The sequence below is a fragment of the Peromyscus eremicus genome, chromosome 11 (genome assembly GCF_949786415.1).
Source record: "Peromyscus eremicus chromosome 11, PerEre_H2_v1, whole genome shotgun sequence".
Lineage (NCBI taxonomy): Eukaryota > Metazoa > Chordata > Mammalia > Rodentia > Cricetidae > Peromyscus > Peromyscus eremicus.
In genome coordinates this window covers 73,841,343-73,865,876 of record NC_081427.1, presented here as the reverse complement: position 1 = coordinate 73,865,876, position 24,534 = coordinate 73,841,343, and the positions used below count along the sequence as shown (strand labels likewise).

At 36.3% G+C, this 24,534-nt stretch overlaps 1 protein-coding gene across 1 annotated transcript in view; it reads left to right on the top strand.

Annotated features, from left to right (window-relative positions):
* Positions 1-24,534, top strand: part of Mctp1 (multiple C2 and transmembrane domain containing 1) — a 375,829-nt gene that overhangs the window by 156,923 nt on the left and 194,372 nt on the right. Inside the window, exons 6-11 of the mRNA XM_059276583.1 lie at positions 1,347-1,385; positions 10,338-10,397; positions 14,839-14,846; positions 16,832-16,899; positions 21,358-21,530; positions 24,176-24,306. Coding sequence (XP_059132566.1) covers positions 1,347-1,385; positions 10,338-10,397; positions 14,839-14,846; positions 16,832-16,899; positions 21,358-21,530; positions 24,176-24,306 — 479 coding nt within the window. The remainder of the gene's footprint in view (positions 1-1,346; positions 1,386-10,337; positions 10,398-14,838; positions 14,847-16,831; positions 16,900-21,357; positions 21,531-24,175; positions 24,307-24,534) is intronic.

Genomic DNA, 24,534 nt, shown 5'->3' with positions numbered 1-24,534 from the left:
GTGTCTCCAAACTAGTGGTTGGATGTGTTGCTTCAAAATGAATTGGACCTTAGCAGTTAGAAAATATAAACTATTTTTTTTTGTAGTATTGGATAACAATGCTTTTCTGTTTCCTGGTTCTGCTTGAAAACCAGGGAGGTGGATTTTTATAACATTTGGAAATCTATTACTCTTTCATGTTTGGGTCAATAGAGAAAACAAAAGTAATGAAGTACTGTCTTTGGGAATGTTACCATTCTCCTATTTCCTACTCTGAAGTTGCTCTGTAATTCCATTCTCCCCCTTCAGGTCAGAGAATGGCGTAGTCTTATGTGAAAGTTCTTTCTATCCTGTATTTTCATGAGGCATGAGTGCTTTCTAGAATGGATCTTCTTCATAGTGAGTTCTGATGAAAGAGATGGAGCTCTTGACATTGATATAGTTCCCTAACACAACTATGGCAAGGGTTCTAGAAGCCACAGTCTTTACCCCAAACACTCTCCACTTTCCTCGTTATCTGTCTTAAATGCAACCATAGGACATGGTATGGCAAAGAGGAAGGTTTACATCTAGGTGCTTAAGGAAAATGTTTAATAGTAAATAGGAGAATTATTTAAATTTGGGGGGAGCTTTATATTTTACTTATGCAAATGCAAAAGACCAATAACCTTAAGCACTATTACCAAATCTGTAGAAACTTAATTAAAACATGTAGCCAAGCCAACCTCTCACTGTGACATAAACAGAATATTATAAAGGAAACATTTTAGTAAAAAACAAAAACAATTAAGCAGCCTTTTCTGAGTTGGAAACATTGTAGCCAATGATACAGTTAAAAAATAACTAAATGCAGAAATGTTTCTACAATGTGGCCAAAGCAACATGCTTTAGATGTAGGTTGAAGAAAAAATGCTATATAACCAATTAAGTCAAGTGACCCTCAACTCTCACCTCCAAAAGAGACAATTATAAATCATGAAAGTCAATTTGTATTTTTAATTTAGAATTAACTAATCACAATTCTATATTTAAAATATACTATTCACCTCTTCATACAAAGAATAATGCAAGTGATCTCTCAGCAGAAAGAGGCAGCGTGAAAGTTAAAGGTTCTCTCTCTCCCTCTTCCTCCCTCTCTCCCTCCCTCCCTCTCTCTCCCCTCCTCCCACTTTCCCCCACCCTGCGTGTGTGTGTGTGTGTGTGTGTGTGTGTGTGTGTGTGTGTGTGTGTGTTGTTGTTGTTGTTGTTGTTGCTGGAAACATTTTGCTATTTAAAGGACTAATAAGTGTTACATATCCCCTAAAAAACAATGGCTGCCCTGCTCTGTACTGGGTGAAAGATAATGAAGTGCTTTATTTCATTTACAGACAATGCTAATGAGGAAGAGTTGGAAAAGATCCAGTAAGGTAATTCTTAGCATGTGATCTTCAGCTTTCCTTGTTGAGAAGACTCTTAGCCGCTTTATCAAATTCCTCTCATCCTCTTCTGAGCTGTACCACAAAGTTTCATCACTGCCAGTTGCTCTTTTCCCCCCATAAACTTTAAGGCCATCATGGGATGCTTTCTAAGTAGAACCTCACTGTTGCAGAGCACTCAGACCACTGTCTTGCTGCTCTCCAGTCACTCCTCAGCCTCATTCTCAGCATCCGGTCTCCACTATGTGCACAACAGGGTCTACAAAATCACTCTGGATGAAGTGATGATACCCAGGCGGGGACAACTCCAGACAGAAGTAGCCATGAAACTTCCTGGTTTTGTTCACAGAAAATTGAGTATTGGGCTTTCTAAACTCGGAAGTCCTTGTGTCATTACAACTTGAGGACAGTTCTCCCTTGTCTCACTTCCAGAATGAGAGGGGTGGTGACTTCAGAAATGCACTGAGCTTTCTGTATATACCTATGTAAGACACAGTATCTTTGGTGATGTTAGTATCCTTGATGATGGCACCACTCCTGAGCATAAATAACTATCATGAAACTGAACTTTTACTTGACTGTACTTTGAAACAAATTAAACAGATTTTCTTGGTGAAAATGACATTTATTCAAATTTCTACTTAAAAGGTCAATATTGCTTTTAATAGTGCTGATTTTTTTAGACCCTGGAACACTGGCAGTTTTTCTTCTTCCATTCTGATCAAATCATGCTGTTATTTAAGTTTTTATTCAATTTCATCATTTTCCTTTCCTTTTACTGGGAATTAAGAAAATATGCATACTGAGCATTGTTTTATGTCTGCTGTGATGTCTGACTTTTCATATGCAGTGAGTTAGTTACTCCCCAGTTCTTACACACTGACACCCAAGAGATAACTCACCGAAAGAACGGCACTCAAAAAGCGCATCCTGGAGAAGTCGCATGTCCACTGTGGTTTCACTAAACAAAATCAGTGACTTTTAAAAGAAATGGTTGAATTGTTTATCTTTGTAACTGTGCTTTAGAATTAATATTATGTTAAGTGTGTTGATTTTAAAATGTACATAAGACTTTCCCCATCCTGTGACTCTATGATGATATTTTTGTGTAAAAACCTACTAAGCCACGGATAGTTAGCAGTATTCATCTTCCAAATGAGTTTAACTAGAACCGGATATTACATAGTATTTCGCATTAATTAATATGAGTAATCTATTTCATTGAAATACAAAAGAGAGAATAGAAGTATCATTTTTGACTGTGTATATTGAGAGGCACTTAATCCCTGAAATCCTATCACTTCAGGGACTGAGGGGAGAGAATTAAAGGCCAGACCTGGCTGCAGAAAAAGAATCATTTTAACATATATTCAGATAGATCAATAGATGGTAGATAGATTTTTATAAGCCTTTTAATTTGTTTAAATTAATCTTAATGATAAAGTAAAAATAAATCCACATAATTTCCTTGAATCTATAAAAATTTAAAGGAATAACAAATATATTATGTTTATATATAATGTTTATATATAAAATTCTTGGTGTTTTATAATTAATTATCAATTTAAACATTGAAAGTTTGCACTATAGATGCAAAATGCCTGTATCTAATTTAGCCCTCACTTGAGTAATTGACAGATTTTATTTAGTACAGGTGTTAATATTAGACTAAGGGATTTTTCAATTTGGTACATTTTCATGATGATTCTAAATGCTAAGTGAGTTAAAAATCAGTTCACTCATTTTGTTTTTTCTATGAGAACATAATGAGCACTTGTTAATTCATTCAGATTTTTACTGTGCCTTAAAATACTGTCCATATTCACCAGATAGTGTTATAAATATACAGTGTTATATTAAAAAATCCATGGAAAATTTCACATTTCTAATTATTACCTACTTCGTAGGTCTTCACACCCTCCCCCGAGTTGGCACTGTTTCTGAATCTTACCTCCAGGTAGTGGCGTCTAAGAGTCAGGGAGAGGCGAGCAGGCTGTGTATGTGCGGGGTGTGTTGCTGTGTCACTGAAATGTCCTCCCCTCCCAACTGCTGCACTCTTCACCCTTGAAATCTATGTCTTAATAAGGAGAAGCCAGAGAAAAGATGCTTGAATCATGCTTAAATACAATCATTTGTACTTTTAGTAGTCATTTTTATACTATACAATTATGCTCACCATTGGATTTTCCTATAGACACAAATAATTTTCTTCTCCGAAGTCGCAGCATACAGGAATGAAATCTCCTGTCATCGTCATGGCAGGACTTGAATATGAAACTTGTCTTTGAGCACCAAGAGTGAAAAGATCCAAGAATCAAAACCTTCCTAGTAAAGACTTACATATAGCCAAACATTGTTTTCCAAGGCTGTCTGTGGCTTGGGGCTTTCCTTCTTTGTCTTGATTTCTTTCAGAAGAAATCTAACTGCACAGGAGAGTCACTACATTGACGGTCCTTTTGTAACATGAACATCTCCCTTGTACATAAGGTGAAATAGCTCATAGAATTTCCTATCATCCAAATACCTGTTTGTCACTTCACTATCTTCACTTTATGTGATAAGGTTTCTTTATTCTTTTTTATTTATGTTATTTGCTACACTTCTGCCAATAATAGATTCTCTCATGGAAATAGTTGTGGTACTCACATGCTGTTGAGACAGTATGCACTATTGAAACAATAGAACCGTGCTCCAGAAGACAGGGACATCATGAATGTTACTCAAGACAAGCTCTTTATTATTATAAATCCAACTGTTATCACTTTATAAGAAGTAGGAAACATGCACCTACATGTATCGGTGAAGAGCAAGATATAGAAATATGGGCTAGATTTCAATTGCATACAAGTCAGTAAATAGCAAATTCCACAATGTCTCCTCTTCTAGGTGTAGTAGCATCCACGAACACTCATATTGGTTACCAATTAACTACACTTTCCATCATGTACACTTGAAATCCACTCTCACACTTATCTGTAATAGAAGAATTACAGATGGAAGAAAATTACAAATGGAAGAAAAGAAGATCAACATCTACCCAAACTCAGACAACTAGGTAGTTATCTAGGTCAAAGAGTTACACTTATGTGATAAAATACATTTTGGCAGAGAAATTGTGATGCTTTGAGAAACCTATCATTGATAATTCATTTAAGGTTAAATTATTCATCAAGAAAATTCCGTGAGCTCAAAAGATAAGATATATATATATATATATATATATATATATATATATATATATATATAGTGAATAAGTTTTGTGGGATCAAAACAAAAATGGAAATGAAATAATGAAATAATTGTCTCTGTTGGCTGGCTAGGAGTTTGTTCAGTGCTGCATATGCCTGTGCTTAACCCAGAGGAGAGTTTATCTCTGGTTATGATGAGTAATAATTAACAAGTTACTGTTAAGCATGTTGGTGGATGAGGCAGAATCATGATTTCAAATCAACCTGTAGTACATAGTGAGAGCTTACTTTAAATAAAAAATAATAAATGTATGTTTTCAATAAATTACTTCAGTTTCTTAAAAATAATGTTTTAGGGGGCCTCACCTTTAGCTGAAGTGTGATAGCTGAAGTGTGGCAGTTGATGAGTGATAGCCAATTTTCTTTGTAGGTGTGGCTTCTGATAGGTTGCCCATACTTGAGCAGATGGCCACGCCCATGCATATAGGCCAATATTAATTGGAGTCCGTGAGATAGTAATTTAAAAAAAAAAAGAGGACACTAAGTTGGGAGGGAGATGTGTTGGGGGAGGTGCTGGGGGCAGCTGGAGGTAGGTAGATAGTGAAAGGATGATGAGGATTAAAATGTTATACATATGTGTAAAATTTAAAAAGAGCAAATCAAAATATTTTGAAAAAGAAAATGCTTTTGTAATCTTATAGAAATACACTTGCCAAAATCCTAACTGTAACAGTTTTTAATTGTTTTCTTTAAAATTCGTCCTTCGAACAGTACAATGTAGATTATTGTAGTGGTGTCTCATTACTAGATCTTCTGCTACTTGACAGCCTGCATCACTTTTAGCAATAGATCTTCTTATAAAGATTTTTATAATAATCACTTAGCATGATTTTAATGAAATATGAAACACTTTACCCATTGGTTGAATGAAGCAATTTTAATAAGACTTCTGGCAAAAATATCATTAATTTAAACTGGGGACACTGAGCTCTGTACACTGCAGGGCATAGTTAAACTGGCACCTTGCAGGAAACATTAAAAATGCATCAACGACTTGTAAATGCTTTGAGTAAGGGGCAGAAACAGATGAACATGTTTTTAAACATCACACATAGTCAGGCATGATGAAAAAGATATTAGTTCACAGTTACGGGGTCTTTCTACTAAGACGTCACTTGCTGATGAACAGGTGACTATAAAGAAAAGAAAAAGGTTGTAAAAAATGAAAGCTTTTGGTAGGAGACTTTCTCAGCTGTGAGTGATAACAGTGCTTTTACTTTAGTATAACATTTATAATTATATGCACATGTCTTTGAACATGGAAAATGTTTACATGTTTTTAAGGAAACAAACTTTTATTTATAATTCCTTACTTTGGCTGTATTTTTGTTACCAATCCTTTAAAAAATACTATAAAATAACATATTATATCAGAATTAATTGTTCTGGGATTCTAAAATGCCAACTGTAAACAATGATGAACAGCAATGAGGTGTCCAAATACAGCAGGTATTTGGACCTCAGTTATTACATTTGTAATAAGTTTATTTATTTTATAAATATTATATATTAGCATGATATTTGATTATCCCACAAAGCACACAAAGGCATAGCTAGATCTTACATTGAAATGATTTTTCCTAGATGTTTTGACAATATTTCCCTGTAGACATAAAATTAGATTTTATATACTTAAATTCATAATGACAGAGATTTGCTATAACCGTGACATTACATTTATTTGACTGCTTTTGATGAACTTATAAATGTTGTTGCTCTTTCTAGAGTAAATATAGATGATCTGGTTTAAATTCAAGGGATAAAATGGACCCCTAAGCACAAGATGGAACCCACCAAGCTTGTGCCTCACATCTAAGATATTTATTTATTGCATGATTGCCAATTGACCTTTGCTTCTTGGACCTGTTAACAAATACCAACCAATTTCCCATGATCCTTCTTGAGCTGATTAGAAGGGGGAACTAATGTATCAGACTCTGGTTTAATAGAGCAGAAGGCAGACACAGAGGTGTGTATGGCATCATGATGGTAGGTAGGTGGATGGTGGACTGATGAATAGAGAGATAGACAGACAGACAGATAGATGATAGATAAATAGATGATAGATAATTTATTCATTTGAATTACTTTAAATACTCAAATGAAAATAATGCATAATTTTGCAAAGACTTTACTACCAAAATCCTAGTTGACATGATTATTCAAAAGCTTAGTCAATATTCTTAGTCATTGTTTTTTGACAGGATGGAGGCATCCTGTGACCTTGACCTTCATGAACAATAATTATCTGACCAGGAAATTTTATGTAACTGTTTTGCGTAAGAGCTTACAAATATTTCTAATCTCTTAAATGTCCAAAATAGCGCCAATGAAAAGAAATTTGTCATGTACATATAAAAACAGGTTCATATAATCTCGAATGCTGACTTGATTCTGACACACGAATTTTAGGGTCACAGATTCATCTTTTATCTTGTGACTATTTTTATTCTGGAAGAATTCTCACATTATAATAACATGAATTATGTTTCAGGATCTATATACTGATCTAGTTGTAAAATATCACTTTAAAGATTGATAGTTAGCCAGGCGGTGGTGGCGCACGCCTTTAATCCCAGCACTCGGGAGGCATAGCCAGGCGGATCTCTGTGAGTTCGAGGCCAGCCTGGGCTACCAAGTGAGTTCCAGGAAAAGGCGCAAAGCTACACAGAGAAACCCTGTCTCGAAAAAACCAAAAAAAAAAAAAAAAAAAAAAAAAATTGATAGTTACTCTTCATTCCACCTGATAACAAAATCTTAAAAGATTTTTTGATTTATTTTATGTACAATTTAAAAATTATTGTCATATTCAATTTTTAGGTAAAACTGAACTTTTATTTTTCTGAAGAAAAAAATTATCTTTTAGTTTTTTGCTTTTAAAAATATTTTAGATTTACAGATTGATTTTTCATCTTTGAGAAGAAATTTATTTATAGTGCAAAAATGCTTTGAAGGAAAACTAGTCCTAAATAGTACAAAAACAATGGATCTTGGTAGTGTGATAAATTAGAAAATGCAAAAGAATCAGTTCAGCCATTCATTATTTAGGGTAATTTTGCCGATTGTCTTTTATCAAGCTGATGTCTGTGTTTGTGTTCAATTTTCTTTAACAGTTGATTTATAATTTAAGCACTCTCATACTGCTGCTTTTCCTCACTATGAAGTCTCTTCTCTTGCTGCACACGGAAGTGTTACTTAATATGTACATGATGATTTGACTCAAGGCTTCTCCCGAATCACAATTGGTTTGTGTTTTCCAGATTAACATCAGTACTATTGTTCAGGACTCATCATAATGCCAGCATTGTGTTGTTGTTGCTGGTGCTACTGTTATTGTGGTGGTTATTATACTTATCACTGTAGTTATTGTTTATTGTTGCATTTATTGCCTTAATTGTTGTTGTTATTGGTGTTACTTTTGTTGTTATTGGTGTTGTGATGATTATTTTCTTTGCTATTAATGTTGCTATTGTTATTATTTTTTCTTACTGTTTTTGTTGTTACCAATAATAACTACTCCTGGCTTGTTCTATGGCAAATTTTATATTAATTCAGAGCAATAAATGGCAGTAGAAGCCACATGAAAATTAAACTGTTTCACTTGAAATAAAGGCCTTAATTTACATAACAATGTGGGTTGTAAAATGAACTAAAAATTGTAGCTGATAAGTGATAAAAATAATTAAACATGGCATAAAAAGTACAACCTAGGGACAAGGGTAGATCTAAATGTATCTAATAGTTTTGTTTTTCAATCTTAAATCTTTATAATTAAAAACTCCCAACCCCCAAATTCATGAATAGCTTTTTTCTTTGTATACAAAGCCAACAATAGGGTAAATACCCTCTGCTTTTACCTAAGGAAGACTAGAAAGTAATATTAATACAGCTTCAGAGTCAGTCACATAAGATTACCTAAAGCTTTAAATGAGCTAATATTACTTTTAAATATTTGCTTTATGCTGGATTTAGAGGTAAAACTTTCATCTCCATTTAATTAACACATTATGCCTTACGATTTAATCTCACTTGAATGTATGGTTTTTGATACTGCCTCAACTCATAGAGTGAAACCTCTTATACAGCTAGGATCTCATACTTAATTGTTCAAATATGATATTGGAACACAATGTTTATAATTTTGTCTCATGTGCTACTAAACATGTGGATCAGTTACTTAAATATTTATAAATCAAAGTGAAGAGAAATGATAATTAAAAGGAAGCATGAAACTTCTCTAAAATCCAGAAGATTCTTTAATTTAAATAATACAGTAATGAACCAGAGAGATGCCTCAATGTGTAAAGGTACAGTCCCACAGGTCTTATGACCTGAAATCGATCCCCAGATTCCACAAGATAACGGGAAAGTACTGAGTATACACACACACACACACACACACCATTAATAAAAACATGAATAAATTGAAATTGATTTGTAATTTAAGAAATAGAATAATCTTTTAAAAATATGGTATCAAGAAAGACAGCAGTTGAAATGTAAGTGTAATTTTAAAAGGAATTTTTTGCTGCTTAGATTCTACTCTGATAGTGTGCCACTTGAAAACTATAAAATGTAAAATAAACAAATCATAACCCTTTATTACTGATCAAATGATATTTTAGAGGAAAAACCTTTTCCTGATGATTTCTGCCATAAGGATTGCTACCTGACCAAACTCTAAGCAAGCAACTTGGGAAATCATAATTTGTTGCATTAAGAAATATATTTGGTTAAATTACATTGTCATCTGTGAAGCATTTCTGTCTAATTTTAAATTATGCACATTAAAAAATACTCCAGAATATTAAATATTATTTTCTAATTTATTTTTTCATGTTTGGTAAAAACATAAGATTTTAATCAAATACTACTTGGTCAGTTAACAAAATTTATTGTGTACTTACTATGCCTTGGACATGATGTAAGATGCTGGACCACTATAATCCTAGCTGTTATCACAAAATAGTAGAAAAAATGGCATAGTAAGATTTCGTCCTCCTCATGATAGTGTCAAAACTGAACTGTCCCCAAACTTATCAGCATCCCATAACTTCATTATAACTGATACTCAAAGACAGACTAGAACACTGTACAGTCCAAAAAAAGTAATTTAAACTTATTAAAATGTAATTAATTAGGGCTGAGAATGTAGTTTAGAGATCAAGTTAGTGAAGCCATTTGCTTTGTATTTATTGTACATATTGTATCATACCAGCAAATTAGAGAAATCTTGTAAAGAATTTAACTAGGTACATGTTTTATTATTAAGATTTCTGCTTCTGTATTTTTAAACAATCTCATAGTCTATGATTAGCACAAGTGTTTTACTAAAGGAAACAATGTTGTCTACTTTATTTTAAAATTGTGTGATGTGCTTTAGTACTTATATGTTCTGTCATGAAACATCAGACTCAGAGATACATTAATGAGCAGTTAAGAACAAAAAGGTAAGTGAACTCTTAAAAATACAGAAAACACCCTCATTCTTTGTCCTCAGGGATGTAAGGGATGAAGACGACAAAGACAATCATCTACTCAAGAGAAGAAACTGTACTTTCTCTATATCCAAAGGGTCTGAATGGGATGTATAATTTTTGACTTTCAATTTGCTTTGATTTTGTTTTGATTTTGATAGTAATTAAGTACTCTCAAAAACATCTCAAAATTTGGCTAAATATTTGTTTGTTTATAGGAACTCTCAGAAAATGAAGTGTTTGGATCTCACTTCTCTGTGCAGTCTTTCTTTTGGAGGGTAATGTTGAAATATTTTAATATTAATATTCTTGAGTTTCTGTCTCTGGATAGTTATTGTGAATTAAGAAGTTTGGCTTAAGAACCAGGCTCACAGATAGGTATATTCCTTTTCCTTCTTCATCGGCTTAATTCTAAGCCATACCAACAAATCTTTTGTGTCTTCACTTAAAAAATACTCAGAATTTTATACTTTTGAAAGCATGTCTTTGAAGCTACTCTTTGCAGGAACAAGTTTACTCAAGTTTTAAGCACTACAGTTCCAGAGACCATTTGAGGGGAAGGTGGTTCTCTATTGGAAGTGTCTCACTCTGGAAGATGGCCTTGTTAGTGCTCCATTTCTGTTCATGAAATGTTTACTCATATCAAAGTGATCATAAGCAATACAACTAGGAGATATACAGGAAATAGGCATTGCTATTCTTCGAAAAACATGGGTTAGTAAACACTGTTTTTGATTTAAATGAAAGTAATATATAATACCCACAGAATTTGTTTTAAATGTCATTAGAATTTAATTTAATCATTACTAACTTCATCATGAGATCTGTCATCTGTTTTTTTTTTTCCTCTTAGGTAACTGCATTATGCACAGCACTTATTTACTAATTTATTACTAGTACCCTCTGATGCATTAAGACTGTCCCTGAAGCATCAACATAAACTTCCAGAGGTTCTTCTCCTTTGCCTAAGAACGTCTTTGAGCCCTCACTGAGGTCTATGTCTAATCTCAGGGAGACGCTTGGTCTCCCTCTCCGGTCATACCCCAAATCTCTGGGTTGCATTTTCTCCTTCTTCTGAAACAGCCGTTATCCATTGTGTACTCATACTCAATTCTGCTTTCATTAGTTATGCTTTTCCCACTTCCATTTATGTAGGCCATTAAAAAACCACAAAACAAATTCCGTTCTCACTCTTTATATTAACTCTCCAAGATTCTTGTAACTGAGACAGGAAACTGTAGCTTATGAGCAGAGTGTATGGTCTCCCTGTTCTGGAGGCGAAGATCCAAATCAGTGTTTGAGTAGGGCCAGCCTTCTTTGGGAGACTGTTTTCCCCAGCTCTCCCTAGTTTCTCACTGTGGTACGTTAACAGGGGCCACATGACATTCTCTCTGTGTGTATGGCTATGTGTCTAAATTTCTCATTCATCAAAACAAAAGGAAAAAGAAAAAGAAAAAAAAACTGAATGTTTTTTGTAGCGGCATGACACTGCGGGGGAAATTGTTACATTTTTAAGTCTTTGCTATTTTCTTTTCTTGCTTTCAAAGTACTTATATTTTAAAAGTACGTTTTCCCTTTAGAGTTTTGAGATCTGTTGCAGCGTCTCTTCAGCACATTGTTGGGTTCCATGGTGAAGTCAGGCGCTGGCCAGTGAGCCAGTATAAGCCACAGCTGCTTAACCTGCCTGCTTCAACACACACATCTTTTTTGTAGCCTTTTATTGTCTTGAGCCTGTTGAATGGTTACAGTGTGATGTTTCGTTTCTACCGTCCTTTACAGAAGCTGCCTTCACTAAAGTTACTCCGCACATCTGCCGAAATAATCATTGTTCTTCTTATGTGTGTTGTCCATAAATGTAGAGGCTGTCCTCTTCTGAATCCATAAACAGAAGAGGACTTTTTGCTTATTTGAGAGCAGAATTTGGGACGCTCACTCTGTGTTGAATTTGTTCTCTGTGCTGCAAACATTTAAAAATTTTAAGTCAAGAGTTACTGCTAGGACCAACTCTGTAATTACTGCCTTTTCCATGCTCCCTTCTCAGGGCTCTTTCAACTTCCCTCTGCTTTGTTCTCAAATTAGTCTTCCACTTAGCAGTGCTTCCTACTTGGTTCTATTTCCTCCTTCTCTCAATATTCCTCAATAACCTTTCTCCATTTCTTGAAGCTTCTGATTTTAGAACAAATGTGTAGGTTTAAATAATAGCTTTCAGTGCCCAAGATACAGTGGTGAGATCTCTTCTGGGCACACAACACTAAATGATGACAGATTACTTGAACAAAAGGCAAACTCTTTAAGGGACATGTATTCCACTAATGAGGACACCTAGGCCCAGAGCGGTGATGTCATCTCTCTGAAGAACCCTGAGGATGTGACCTGGAGTAACATTCTTCTCTCTCTGAATGCATAGAAATAAATACTTGGAAGAATAAGTAGCAGCAGGGCTTCTGTTTGGGTTGCTGACCGAGAAAATGCCCTGCGTAAACAGTCTCTCCTTCATTGAAGAGGTGCTTGCTTGACAACCATTCACAAACCCAATAATCAATAATCAAGTCTAGTTAGGATGAGAAATATCTCACATATTCACATCAAAAGTCACCCTGATAACTGGCCCCATAGCTCTCTGCCTATGAAATATCAGTATTTTCATGAACATTTTAGAGATATATTTGCAAAGACTTTTCCCTGGACATGTTCAAATATGCAAGAAGACTCTGAACAGCTCATCTAAAATCTTAACATGGAGTGTACAGTATGAAAAATGCTGTAATAAAACTTATTTTTTTGCAAGGTAACTATTAAAGTTAATAAAAAACATCTTCTCCAGGGCATAGCCAGATAAGCATAGTCCTCCCTTAGAGGGAAAACTTCTCTTTGTAACAGATGGAGCCCATTAACAAAAACCACAACCAATCGGAACGCAGAGTTGTGGAGCCTAGTTCAAAACGGTACCTATCACACACAACGCCAACACCTAAGGCTCAGGGATCGGTGCAGAAAAAGGGGTGGGAAGATTGTAAGGACCAGATGGTTGGAGAGTTTTCTGTGAGGTTATGTCCTAGAAATGTCAGAAGCTACACCCATGAAGTCTCACCAGTATAGCTGCCCAAACAGGACCTGAACAAGAATGGAGCCAATAGACAACCAAAATGGACAGGGGAAGTTCATGAGGCTTCAACCCTAGACAAAGAACTACAGGCAACTAAGCAATGCTGAGAGATGGAGAGACTTCCTCAGAGAAGAGCTTCCAGCTGGTTATCCACCACCAAATGGTCAGCCTTGAAAATACACGTAGAAGTTAAAATTACAGAGACTGAGAGGTTATGATTATATATATATAGGAATATATACACACATATGCATGAAATCACACACACACACACACACACACACACACACACACACCATCAATTAAAGAAAAAGAGGCCATGAATCTGAGAGAGAATGGGGGCACATGGGAGGGTACGAGGGAAGGGAAAGGAAGGGAGAAATAGTCTAGTTATATCATAATATCAAAAAGTAAAACTTATCTTTAAAAATTTAACGGTATAGGGGCTAAAGAGAAGGCTCTGTAGTTAAAAGCATGTCTCCTTGTGTAGAGAATCCATTAGTTCCCAGCGCCCAAGTCCCACAGCTCACAACCACCAGAAGCAACAGTTCCCGAAGACCAAACCCCTCTTCACTCCTTCACAGAGACTGTACTCACATGCTCACACGCATACACACACACACACACACACACACACACACACACACACACATGCATGCACACACATAATTTAAAATGACTTTTAAGAGAGATTAGTAAAAGAAAGAAAAATGAGTGTACATGTGTTTTGTGAGGAAATAAACTTATCATTTGTGTTTTAAGGATTAATATGTGTCTTTCAGAGGTGACAAGTTATATCGAGTCAATCTAAATCCCAGTGAGAGCTTACTCAGCTGGAATATCAGTCTTACTTGTGTCTTACTTTTCTTGAAAGCAAAATAATGGAAATAAAAGACAAAAGTGACACAGAGGTATTCTAATTACCCAAAAGCATAATATTTAGAATTCATCAGGACAATGTATCTCAGGGCAGAGCATTACACAGTGGATATTACCACGTTTCTCCTGAAAACAATAAAAATTATAGGAATTCAAATTAGATGACTCTAAGTCAGATTTTTATTATACGCAGTTAGCGTCCAATGAAACAAGGGTCATTTCGAACATCTTTCACATGTGTAGCACGCTTCTATTTCCTCATTTCTTTCACATGGTTTGAATGCTTCTATTTCTTCCCAGTGATTCCACTGAGCAGACATCAAGATTCTAATCAGAGTTAACCAAAGAAACTGTCTTACTAAAGCACTGTAGTGGATTAAATATTTTTTAATGGAAAGAACAGGGATATGCCAAGACAGACATAAAAATGGAAGAAAGATGTATAACAGGCAAAGAAGAGTGTATAGAAAACCAGAAGAGTGCAGAATGACATCAGGGCACGCCTTATGGTCAGATCAAGCAGAAGTGTGTTAGGTGCAAGGCTGCAGCAGAGGGGAAGAGGCATTAACTGTGTAAAACCAGAGTGACCATGTGCTCCAGCACTTACATCATCAACAACTCAAGTATATATTATATCCACCCCTAGAAAAGGTCACAGATCATTTCCATTTTAGATATGAAAATAAAACTCTTGAAATATTTATAAATTCTCATTTAAGATTTTTAAAGAAAAGTCTTGTAAGTCAAATCAAGGACTATTATTTTTCTTTCCTGCATTATTGGTAAAAATGCATAGATGTTTTAATGTGGAGATATCATTAAAATATAAATGATGGTTTTCAATTGGGATGTATATTGAACGTCACAATAAGGGTTTGAGATCTATTTGGCTACAAATTTAGAGTGGACAGTTAAAACACCTTAAACATAATTTACTTCCTGGCAGCATACATTATATCAAGAAGCAATGAAAGAAATATTAAGGATAAAATCCAGGAGTTTCTCTGAGCTTCTCAGTGAATCATCAAGAAAAGGGTCTGGAGTTTTATTATCAGGAAGACACTCTGCACCAGGCTACACAAAGCACCATCATGCTTTGAGAGGGTGGATGACTGCAGAACAAATCTGCTTGTTGGGCCTGATCATCCAGCTGCAAGTCACTGGAATAAACTCTGTGGGAAGGAAAGGCTAGCGCATGCCCAAGTCTTGATTGAGTTGATATTTGTTCCACTGCTGGCTTCTACAGCACAAAACAGTCATCTCAGGCTGGTGTTATCTTTTCTTTGTTGTGGTCTGTGGACTATTTGATTAAAGAAAAGCGTGTCTCACCTCTGTGCTGGAAATACAGAAAAGAGCTGACTCTACATACAAACCATGCCTTTCTTTTCAGTCGTGCAGGGTCTGGGTCTCATTTGGAAGGATTAGGATTTACACAAATAACACAATCAGGGTGACAAAACCCAGGGTTCTTTGTCCATATCAGAGAGTAGATCGGACTGTTTCCTCAGTCATATGCTTCATCCATAGAGATTGGTTTTGCTTTGAGTTTTTTAGTCTGGATGTAGACTGAAGGGATCTATCCTGATACTATTTGGAATTGTAAGGAATGTAATTAGTAACTCTTATTCACTACGTGAGAATATAGATGCATCTGCAGTCTACATGGCAGAGTGTACATTCCTGGTGGATATTAGAGGACAATGTACAAACAGCGAGCATCTACTTTACTGAATAACATTAAGTCGGTGCCAGCTGACTTACTTCCTTCAATCCTCTAGTTAGCCATTCTCAACAATCTATAACCAGAGTATGTTCCATCTACATGAAAACCTGTAACAATAAATCTCTTTGTGTCATAAACATTTTAGACTCCATATTTAAAGAAGGGATATGGATAATAGATAAGCAATTCCAAATTAAAATCTCAGTCTTGGCAAGATGCTTGTCGTGAAAAACAGGGTGTGAGACTCCAGTTTGAGTAGCTGTTTGCCAAGCTTTCCTTCCGATGTGGCCTAACCCAGGCTCCAGACCATCCTGATTCAGTCCCCCTCAGGGTGATGTTCCTAAGACTGAGGTTCTCCTCTCCTCATACCCTGTTGCTCAGAAACAAGTGTCTAACTCTTAAATATAACCCCTCTGCCCCACCATGGTAATTTCCCTGCAGAGCTCCTTGTTCAGCTGTCTCCTGCCTTGCCTCCCACTGCCTGCCAGTGTCACGAGGGGAGGGATCTCTGCGACTTTTTTGGTTCCTTTGGTGGCTCTCGTGAATGGCAAAGGCACAAAAATAAGTGGAACAAATCTCTGTTAATTTAGATATTTTTAAAAATTTTGTAAGATTCACTGCTGATGTGAAAGAGGAACACAATCAATTATTGTTGTCCCTGTAACATTTATTTTTCTTGAGCCTGTCTCTGTTTTCACGTTGGAAAAAAATGTCTCCAAAAATTTATGGCATCAGATTTGTGAGGAAAAAAAATTCTTTCTGATGCATCTATTAACAAAACACTAAAACCCTTAGTTTTACCCTGTAATTCTTGCTGGGCAATGTCACCCTTCTGAAAACAAAGTCGCAGCTGAACACTGCATTGCATTGCTGCTCGTCTTCACTGCACTACAAGGACATTCTGAAAGGGACTTGAGAATCAAGGACATATTTTTTAAATTAATGTTACATGCTGTTTAAAACAAAAATGTTAGACCTCTAACCATTCATCCCATCCAGATGAGTGAGCCTGTTCTCCCCATTCTGGGGTTTGGCAGAGCAGAGCTTCCGGGTCCTTATTGCCAAGATTTACAAGGGGGTTCCACCAATTATTTCACTGGCTTGCTCTGTCTTAAATGAACTGTTTATTCTGATGCTGATGTCGATTCTGAAAACTACTTCCTAGCCGAATGTTTTAGACACACACACACACAAATAATAAAAGTAAACTAACGTTCTCTTTAAAGTGCCAACTAATTCGTCCTAAAATCTTACTAAAGCTATATATTATTGACTAATTGTGTCAGACTTTGACATTCATGGTGTTAGATGACATGTTGATGTTCTAAACTAGTTCTAAAATTGGATGAATGTTTCTGATGTGAGTGGTCCTCAAATACTGATAGGAGAATCACACAGTGTACATGTGATAAAGACCCAGTAATTCAAACCCCAGACTGAATCATATCCAATTAAGACCAGGCCCAAGATTTAACAAGTACTTACCTGAGAGCAATGCTTTAAATAGCCAACTACTAGGTGTAGCCTGTGGAGGGAAACCATGGATCTCTTCATTACTCCTTCCTGTTAGTTGCCCAGTAAGTAGTTTTTGTTAATGATTATTAGCACTTCAATAAATGTGTATTGTTTAGGCTCATTCTATGAGAAAATATTAAAAAAGGGAGGTAACAAATAATTTTTGTAATTGTTCAGTAGGTATTTACTGCACTCTCAATTGTCCAAATAGTCAGAATAAGATGCTTTCTTGAGCAGTATATTTAAAAGCACTAATAAATACTTCAAAAAGTATAAATAATATCCATGCTAGAGTGAATAGTGAATAATATTTATGATTAGATAAATTAATAATAGAACACAGGTGAGGGCCAGTGTGCATATGAATGATGTAATGTTTAAATAGGGTTTCTCATATTTGAGAGACATCAGAATCACCTAGTGGGGTGATTAAGCCAAAGCTGAGCCCAATCCTCACGGTGTCTGATGCCACTGCCAATGAAAGGACCAAAGACCTTAAATTTCTGGTAAGTTCCCAGGTACACTGATGCCCTGTTCAGTGGACCACACATTTATAGATGTGCTATATAGAGGCTACAAACTACTGAAGCAGAGCAAGTGACCAGAGGTATCATGGGACATCAGTAGATTTCAGGATGCTGTTAGCTGTGGAGTTCTACTCATCAGCACCCCTTTGATAAGATCCCCAGAACCCTAGTCTTTAAAAACAGATAGGAATGATGACTACTCATGGGAAGGGAGGCTGCTGTGGTTTATGGAACATAGTTTTGTACATGTTCCTCCTACATGTGCACTGAAGTGTATTCTTCACCTACACAGTACCATAGACAACTGTTTTGAAAACGAAGAAAAATAAATCCAAGAAAGGGGCCAACATGCCAAAATTACACAGAAATTTCTAGAAAGATGTGATTATAGTCTTCTCTTAGTGTGTGGTGGTTGAGTGGGGAAATCATTTTGACTACTCACTACGAATACAAAGAGAGTCCAGAAATCAAGCTGACATAGTGTTTAGAGCCCACACTTTAAATCTTTCTAGATTGTTTACAATAACTAATTCAGCATAAGTGCCGTATTGCTAGCTGTCACACCACATTGTTTAGGGAGTGGCGACAAGAAAAGTTCTGTAAATGTTCAGTACAAAAGTGTTTTTGAATATTTTCAGTCAGTCATTAACTACATGTATGGACTGAACAGTTGTGAAGGACCAGTTGTGCTTGGTGCCTTTATTTGCTAGTTTTGACGGTCTAACCTTATATTTTCTCCTTTACCTTGGACTATTATTAACTTTCCATGTTTCATGGCCAAAACTAAATCTGTATCTGTTTAATGACTATGCTGTTGACTCAAATTATGAACTTACCCAATTAAATCTGTGGTGACTTACTGAGTTTCTTGTGAGAAATGTGCCATTTAGAACAATAGTTATTAAAGACAAAAAAAAAATTCCTTAAAAATCTCTGGTCAGCTCATCTTCAGAACCTTTGTGTTCTTGTTAGCCCATTACAGAGGTCCTCTGAATTCCCACCGTGGTTAACCGTGTTGCAGTTTGTTCCTCCTCATCTTCTGTTTCCTGTGTTGCTTAGGAACTTGGCTTCCAGGTTCTAAGAAAGCATTTCTTTGTAAAGAAGGCATTTGATAGATCCTCCATGAAGAGGATGCTCTTCCCTTCTCATTTATTTATGTTCTCCTGTGAAAAAAGAGAGAAAGATATAACAGGAAGAATAACAACAGGTGTAGTTTCAGGTGTCCTACTGTGGAAGAAGCCATCTCAGCACTGTTAGCTGGTGATGCGCAGCCCAGATGGTGCCCCGTATCACTTTTGCTGTGACCGGGACTTCACTTGCTTCTGGAGAGTAGGTAGAAGAAAGCATACTTCAGTACACTGTCTGTCAGGAATATACATGCACTCATGTGATAAAGCACATGATCTGATTTCCTGAATTCACCATGTAGGAAGGAAATCCTCCACTGGAAAGTTACCTCTTTTATCAACAATCAATTTAACTGAATTTTGTGTTTTTATGTTTAAATCATTATTATCTTTAAGCATGTAAGACAGTGTCTGACTTAACACTTATTTTGGGAAGACATTAAGATTAAAACCCAGAAATTCAGGGTTTTAGTCACACATCCACCATTTAGTACCTCAACACTCTGTTCCTCAATTGCACATCAGTAAACAGGGACTCAGGCCTTGCTTTTCTACTTAGAGTTTCAGTTGAAGCCAAATGCTACAGTGTACATATGCACACTTTTAAATTGTGAAGCTCCATATGAATCGACAGCCATTAGTTCATGTTCTTTAATAACAAAATTGCCCTTTTACTGTTGTAACATGTGTTTGCCTCCTTTGCCAATCATACTTCTTAACAAAGCTTCCATAGCCAAAGTCTGGAACTCTTTCTAAGTGCTGCTGTTAGGGGTAATCTCAACATCAGCTGTTCAGTCAATCAATCAATCAGTCGGAATCTAGTGATGGGGTAGTTCAGTGGTAGAGTGCTTGCCTACATGCAAGGAGTCCAAGGTTCAATCCCCAACACCACCAAAAATAAACTGACATGAAAAGACAATCCTTAGTCATTGTTTGATGCAATGAACTCTAAACAATTATTTTGAGAAATGCTTTGTTCAAACAAAATCCAATATAGAAACCCAGCGTATGGTACAGATGGAGACACAGCACCTCATGAAGGAGGCAGGGTCGTGTGGAACTTGCATGCACTTTCCAAGACTTCTCTTGTCCTTCAGGGCTCATTGGAACACTGCTCTTGAGGCTCACAGGTGAGGGGGTCTGTTCATGTTAATAAGACAGCATCAATGTCCAAAATTTGCTGTTGAGCAAGTGTTGTTTGCAAACAAAGATTTCTGTTGAAATGTTGCCAACAGTAGGACTGCTGTCTTTTGAAGCATGTAGTTTCTGTTTCCCTGATCAAAGCACCTTGAAAGCTTAACTTTCGATGAGCACATGTACAATTGGCCGTGACATTACGACGGTGTAGAGAAGCTCTGGGGGGTCAAAACGGGAGGGCGAGTGGACAAGGCAGTCTGTAAGCTCATGAGGCTGATGTAGAAGAGATTTGGTGTCAAATACAGCTAACATAATTTACATATGGAGAACTGAATTTCTTCATGAAACAACTGTAAATGGGTCAAACACGCATATCAACAGAAACAGTAATTCTCTAGCCGTTCTTGATACTGAATCCAGATGCAGCAAGTTTACTGTGTTGCTCTTTCTCTCATTTGCTTTTAGTTTCATTCAGTTTTTAAAATGATGTAGATATTTTAGCAGATTCACTAATTTAAAATAAATTTTGATTTTCTTCACTGGACTGAATATTGTGATTTATAATTGAGCATATTAGAAATTATGAAAAGAAGTTTTCATACACCAGAATGAGGGAAAAATCTAGAAGCATACCAATGTAAGTCACATTTTAACTTAAAAATAATTGTAAATATTCGTGACACAAGCTTCAGACAAAGGCAAGGTATCTGGGCGAGCATGTTATTTAGTTTTCTGTTTGCTGGTCCCGTAAGTAGTTCGCTAGAAAGTCGCTGAATCCCCTAAGACAGTAAGATGGGTTAACACTTTCTGAGTCTAACTTGCAACTAATCTCTCAGCTAAAACCATCTGCAAAATCCACTAACATAGAAAAATGACTCTTAAAACTTAAAAAATTAAAAATTAAATAGGGCAGTATAGCTGTGGTCTCTGATATTTATTTTAGACATATTTTGATGCAGGCATATCTATATCTTTTAACTTTAGGAACCAAGAAGCTGTAGTGCTTGAGTATTCCTCAAATATAACAAATACATCCTGAGACAATAATTTCATAATCTGTTAATAATTTTATAATTAATACATAATACCACATAAATTATATTTTCTTTAAACAATAGTTGACTAACTTTTATTCTTTGAGAAACTATACCAGGAAAAAGAGCAAGGTCACCTGAGAGCTTGCAGCTTAAAACACAGTGAGCTAACTTACTTTTTCTTTGCCAAAGTTTCAGACCCAAAGCTTACGTCTGTCAGACCAGCACAGGAAATCACACTTGTGGAGAGGAATCGTCAGCATCACCCTGATTGAAGGCCGAGACCTCAAAGCAATGGATTCCAATGGCTTGAGTGATCCCTATGTGAAATTCCGGCTGGGTCATCAGAAGTACAAGAGCAAGGTAGGTCTCCATCCGTCTGTGTTGTCACTGCTGGGAAGTACTGACTGGCTAGTAGCCAGGCTTCAGGAGACGTGAACACTGGATGCCTTTGAAATGAGAACTTTGGAATATCATGTCGGAAGCGGAGCTGGTGGTCTGAGGTGGCCTTGAGCGGGCCACTCTTCTGTTCTGTCTCACTGCCTTCATCTGTTACACAGGAAACAGCTCTCTGCACATTTGTGAAATTTAAGAGAAAAAGACAACACTATCCCAGAAAGAGTACAACATATCTCCACACAGAAGTGCTGAGGCGTGGACCAGCACCAACATTGCTGGCACTGGTGATACAGACATTGTTTTGCATTCAGTGAAAGTCTTTCAAATTACTCTGTGTCATGTTATCCAATCCTACTTTGATCAATACAACACCAAAGGCATTTTTTAAAATTGTTTTTTCATTTTTGTTTAATCATATAACTTTTGAGTTTTATATCTTACTTCAATAAAATGTACAATTACATTCACATCTGTTCTTTCTCCCCTCCCAGTTCTGCCAACCATTTTCTTCTTCAAATTGATTCCCTAACTTGTTCCTCTCTTCCTTCTTTCCCTCCCTCCCTCCCTCCCTCCCTCCCTTTTTACTTGCTTTTTCTCCTTTCTCTTCTTTTATCAGGCCCCATGCAGGCAGTATCAACTGCTGTGTGTCCATGATTGCCATGCCATGTGCAGGACTCTTAAAACGTATTTAGGGAAACAAAGGGCCAAAGCCCTGCTGTTGCTGTGAGTCATGTGCAACGGCACACATTACTTAATCTCTTTGTGTGTCAATTTCCCCTTCTGCAGAAATAGAACTGAACTAATGCCTACCTAAGCAAGTTTTTGGAGAGAGTAAATGAATGTATGGTAGATACACAAAGGGTTAAAAATACTTCTCTGAGTACCCAGTAAATGCTAAAAGCAGAGGGAAGAAGATTAGTGGCAGGAGTAATATTTTTAGAGTAACAATTTTATTCTTAATGGTAATACATTAATATCAGTAACATGTTATTTATGAAACTAATTATAATGACAAAGACTGACCATAGCTACATCTTGTTATGTCCAATTATAACTGCTTTCAGTTTTTAACAGCTAGCATTCATAGACAGCTTGGGATGAGTACTCCCATCCATCCTGAATTACAAAAAGGTCACACTCCATTTTTGTGAAAATTCCTACTTTCAATGTACTTGTTTTCATAGATTTTTGGGTCAACACCCTGTCTGGTTCCCTTCTAGCCCAGAAAGTCTTTATCAGTACTTAAGGTAATTCAAAATATCATGAAACTGGTTCATTAACAGGCAGTTCATGTTGCTATCAGGCTGTTTGGTAATCTTACGGAGGCCCACATTGAAGATTTAGACAATTTCAGCTGGAAGAAAGTTATATGGGAAAGACAGTCCTAATATCTAACACTAAAAAGTTAGTCTGTTTATGACCTGATAAAAAAGATGGACTATATTCCCAAATACCATACGAGTTCATCTAAACTGAAGAGGACATTTGAATTATCATAGCACCCATCTAGTACCATGCATATTTTCTACCAGGAGCTTAAGAACAAATTTTAAAACAGCTACTATTTCAAAAAATAGATATCTATGACCACTTCTGTCTTCTCTCAGTTAACACAATTTGCATGTCCTATTGGGCTTAATTTTATAGTTCTGCTCTTTAGATGTGAAATATGAAGCCCACTATGGACATGTGTCTCTTTTGATCTTTCTGTCCATGATCTATGGCAGACTAATTTCAGATCGTGAACTTTAAAGTTGTGATTCATTTGCATTACCTCTACACATCATATATATCATTGCTTTCGAACTCTTTGCATCTAAGGGCCCGTCTGTCCTACATTAAAAAGAGTAAAGGTCTACATACTACCTGCTTATAACATGAGTGGCAAGAGAAACAAATATGAGTGTGGCCTAGCCAAATGCTACACAGAATTTTATAGCACATCAATATTGGTAACTGTGTTTATTGATTTACTGGGTATCTTCTCTGAATATTCAAAAGCACAAAATTGCAGTCTAGACATCCTTGTTGTTCATACAACACAAATAACACACCTGTGTGCAGTCTCCCTGTATGGAAAGTGGAATAGCACAGTGTTGCTAAATATGAAAGGCAAAGTAAGCTAAACCATCCCAAATCTCCTTGTTTATTCCTTCTGCTTCTATATAACTTGTTGTCAGTTTTTCATGTACTTTAAACACCAATGTGCACAGAGCGGGAAAACAGGAACTCTGGGAATTGTCATCTTCCTTTATTACAAGATTACTAACTCTGTGTTCTTTCTTCAATCAGTAACTGTGATGGAAAAATGTTAGTGTCTGAATGAGTTGTTTCACTGACAGGCTGCCTTTTCTATGTATTTCATATTTCTAATCTGTTGTGTAAGATAGTCGAGGGCTTACTTCTGATTTTCTGATTTCTCTGGACACATCCATTAGTCTACACAGCATCAGAGATCCTGGAGGTTTGGTGACTAGTATTATACATGTACCACGGACACCCTGGAATCTTTGATTGAACTACTGCCCTTAGCAAGATTTTCTGCATAATGTCTCAAGTTGATTTTTAAACACTACTATTGGTAACGCAATAACTTTTTGCCTTTGCAGATTATGCCCAAAACTTTGAATCCTCAGTGGAGGGAGCAGTTTGATTTTCATCTCTATGAGGAAAGAGGGGGAATCATCGACATCACTGCCTGGGACAAAGATGCTGGGAAAAGGGATGATTTTATTGGAAGGTTTGTGCAAATTGGTATTGTATTTGCCTGAGAGATGGCAGGTTTTTTTTTCTGAAAGAATATATTCTTTAAATCTAGTTGTCAACAGTTTTGAAAGAAGGAAACGTTCCACTACAGTGCCACTCAGCCCTGAAAACATAGATTCCAAGAATGGCCAGTAGGTGGCAGCTTTGCCTAGTTGATGGACAGGCTATTCCAATGTAATATCTAGAATTTTCTCCAGATGTC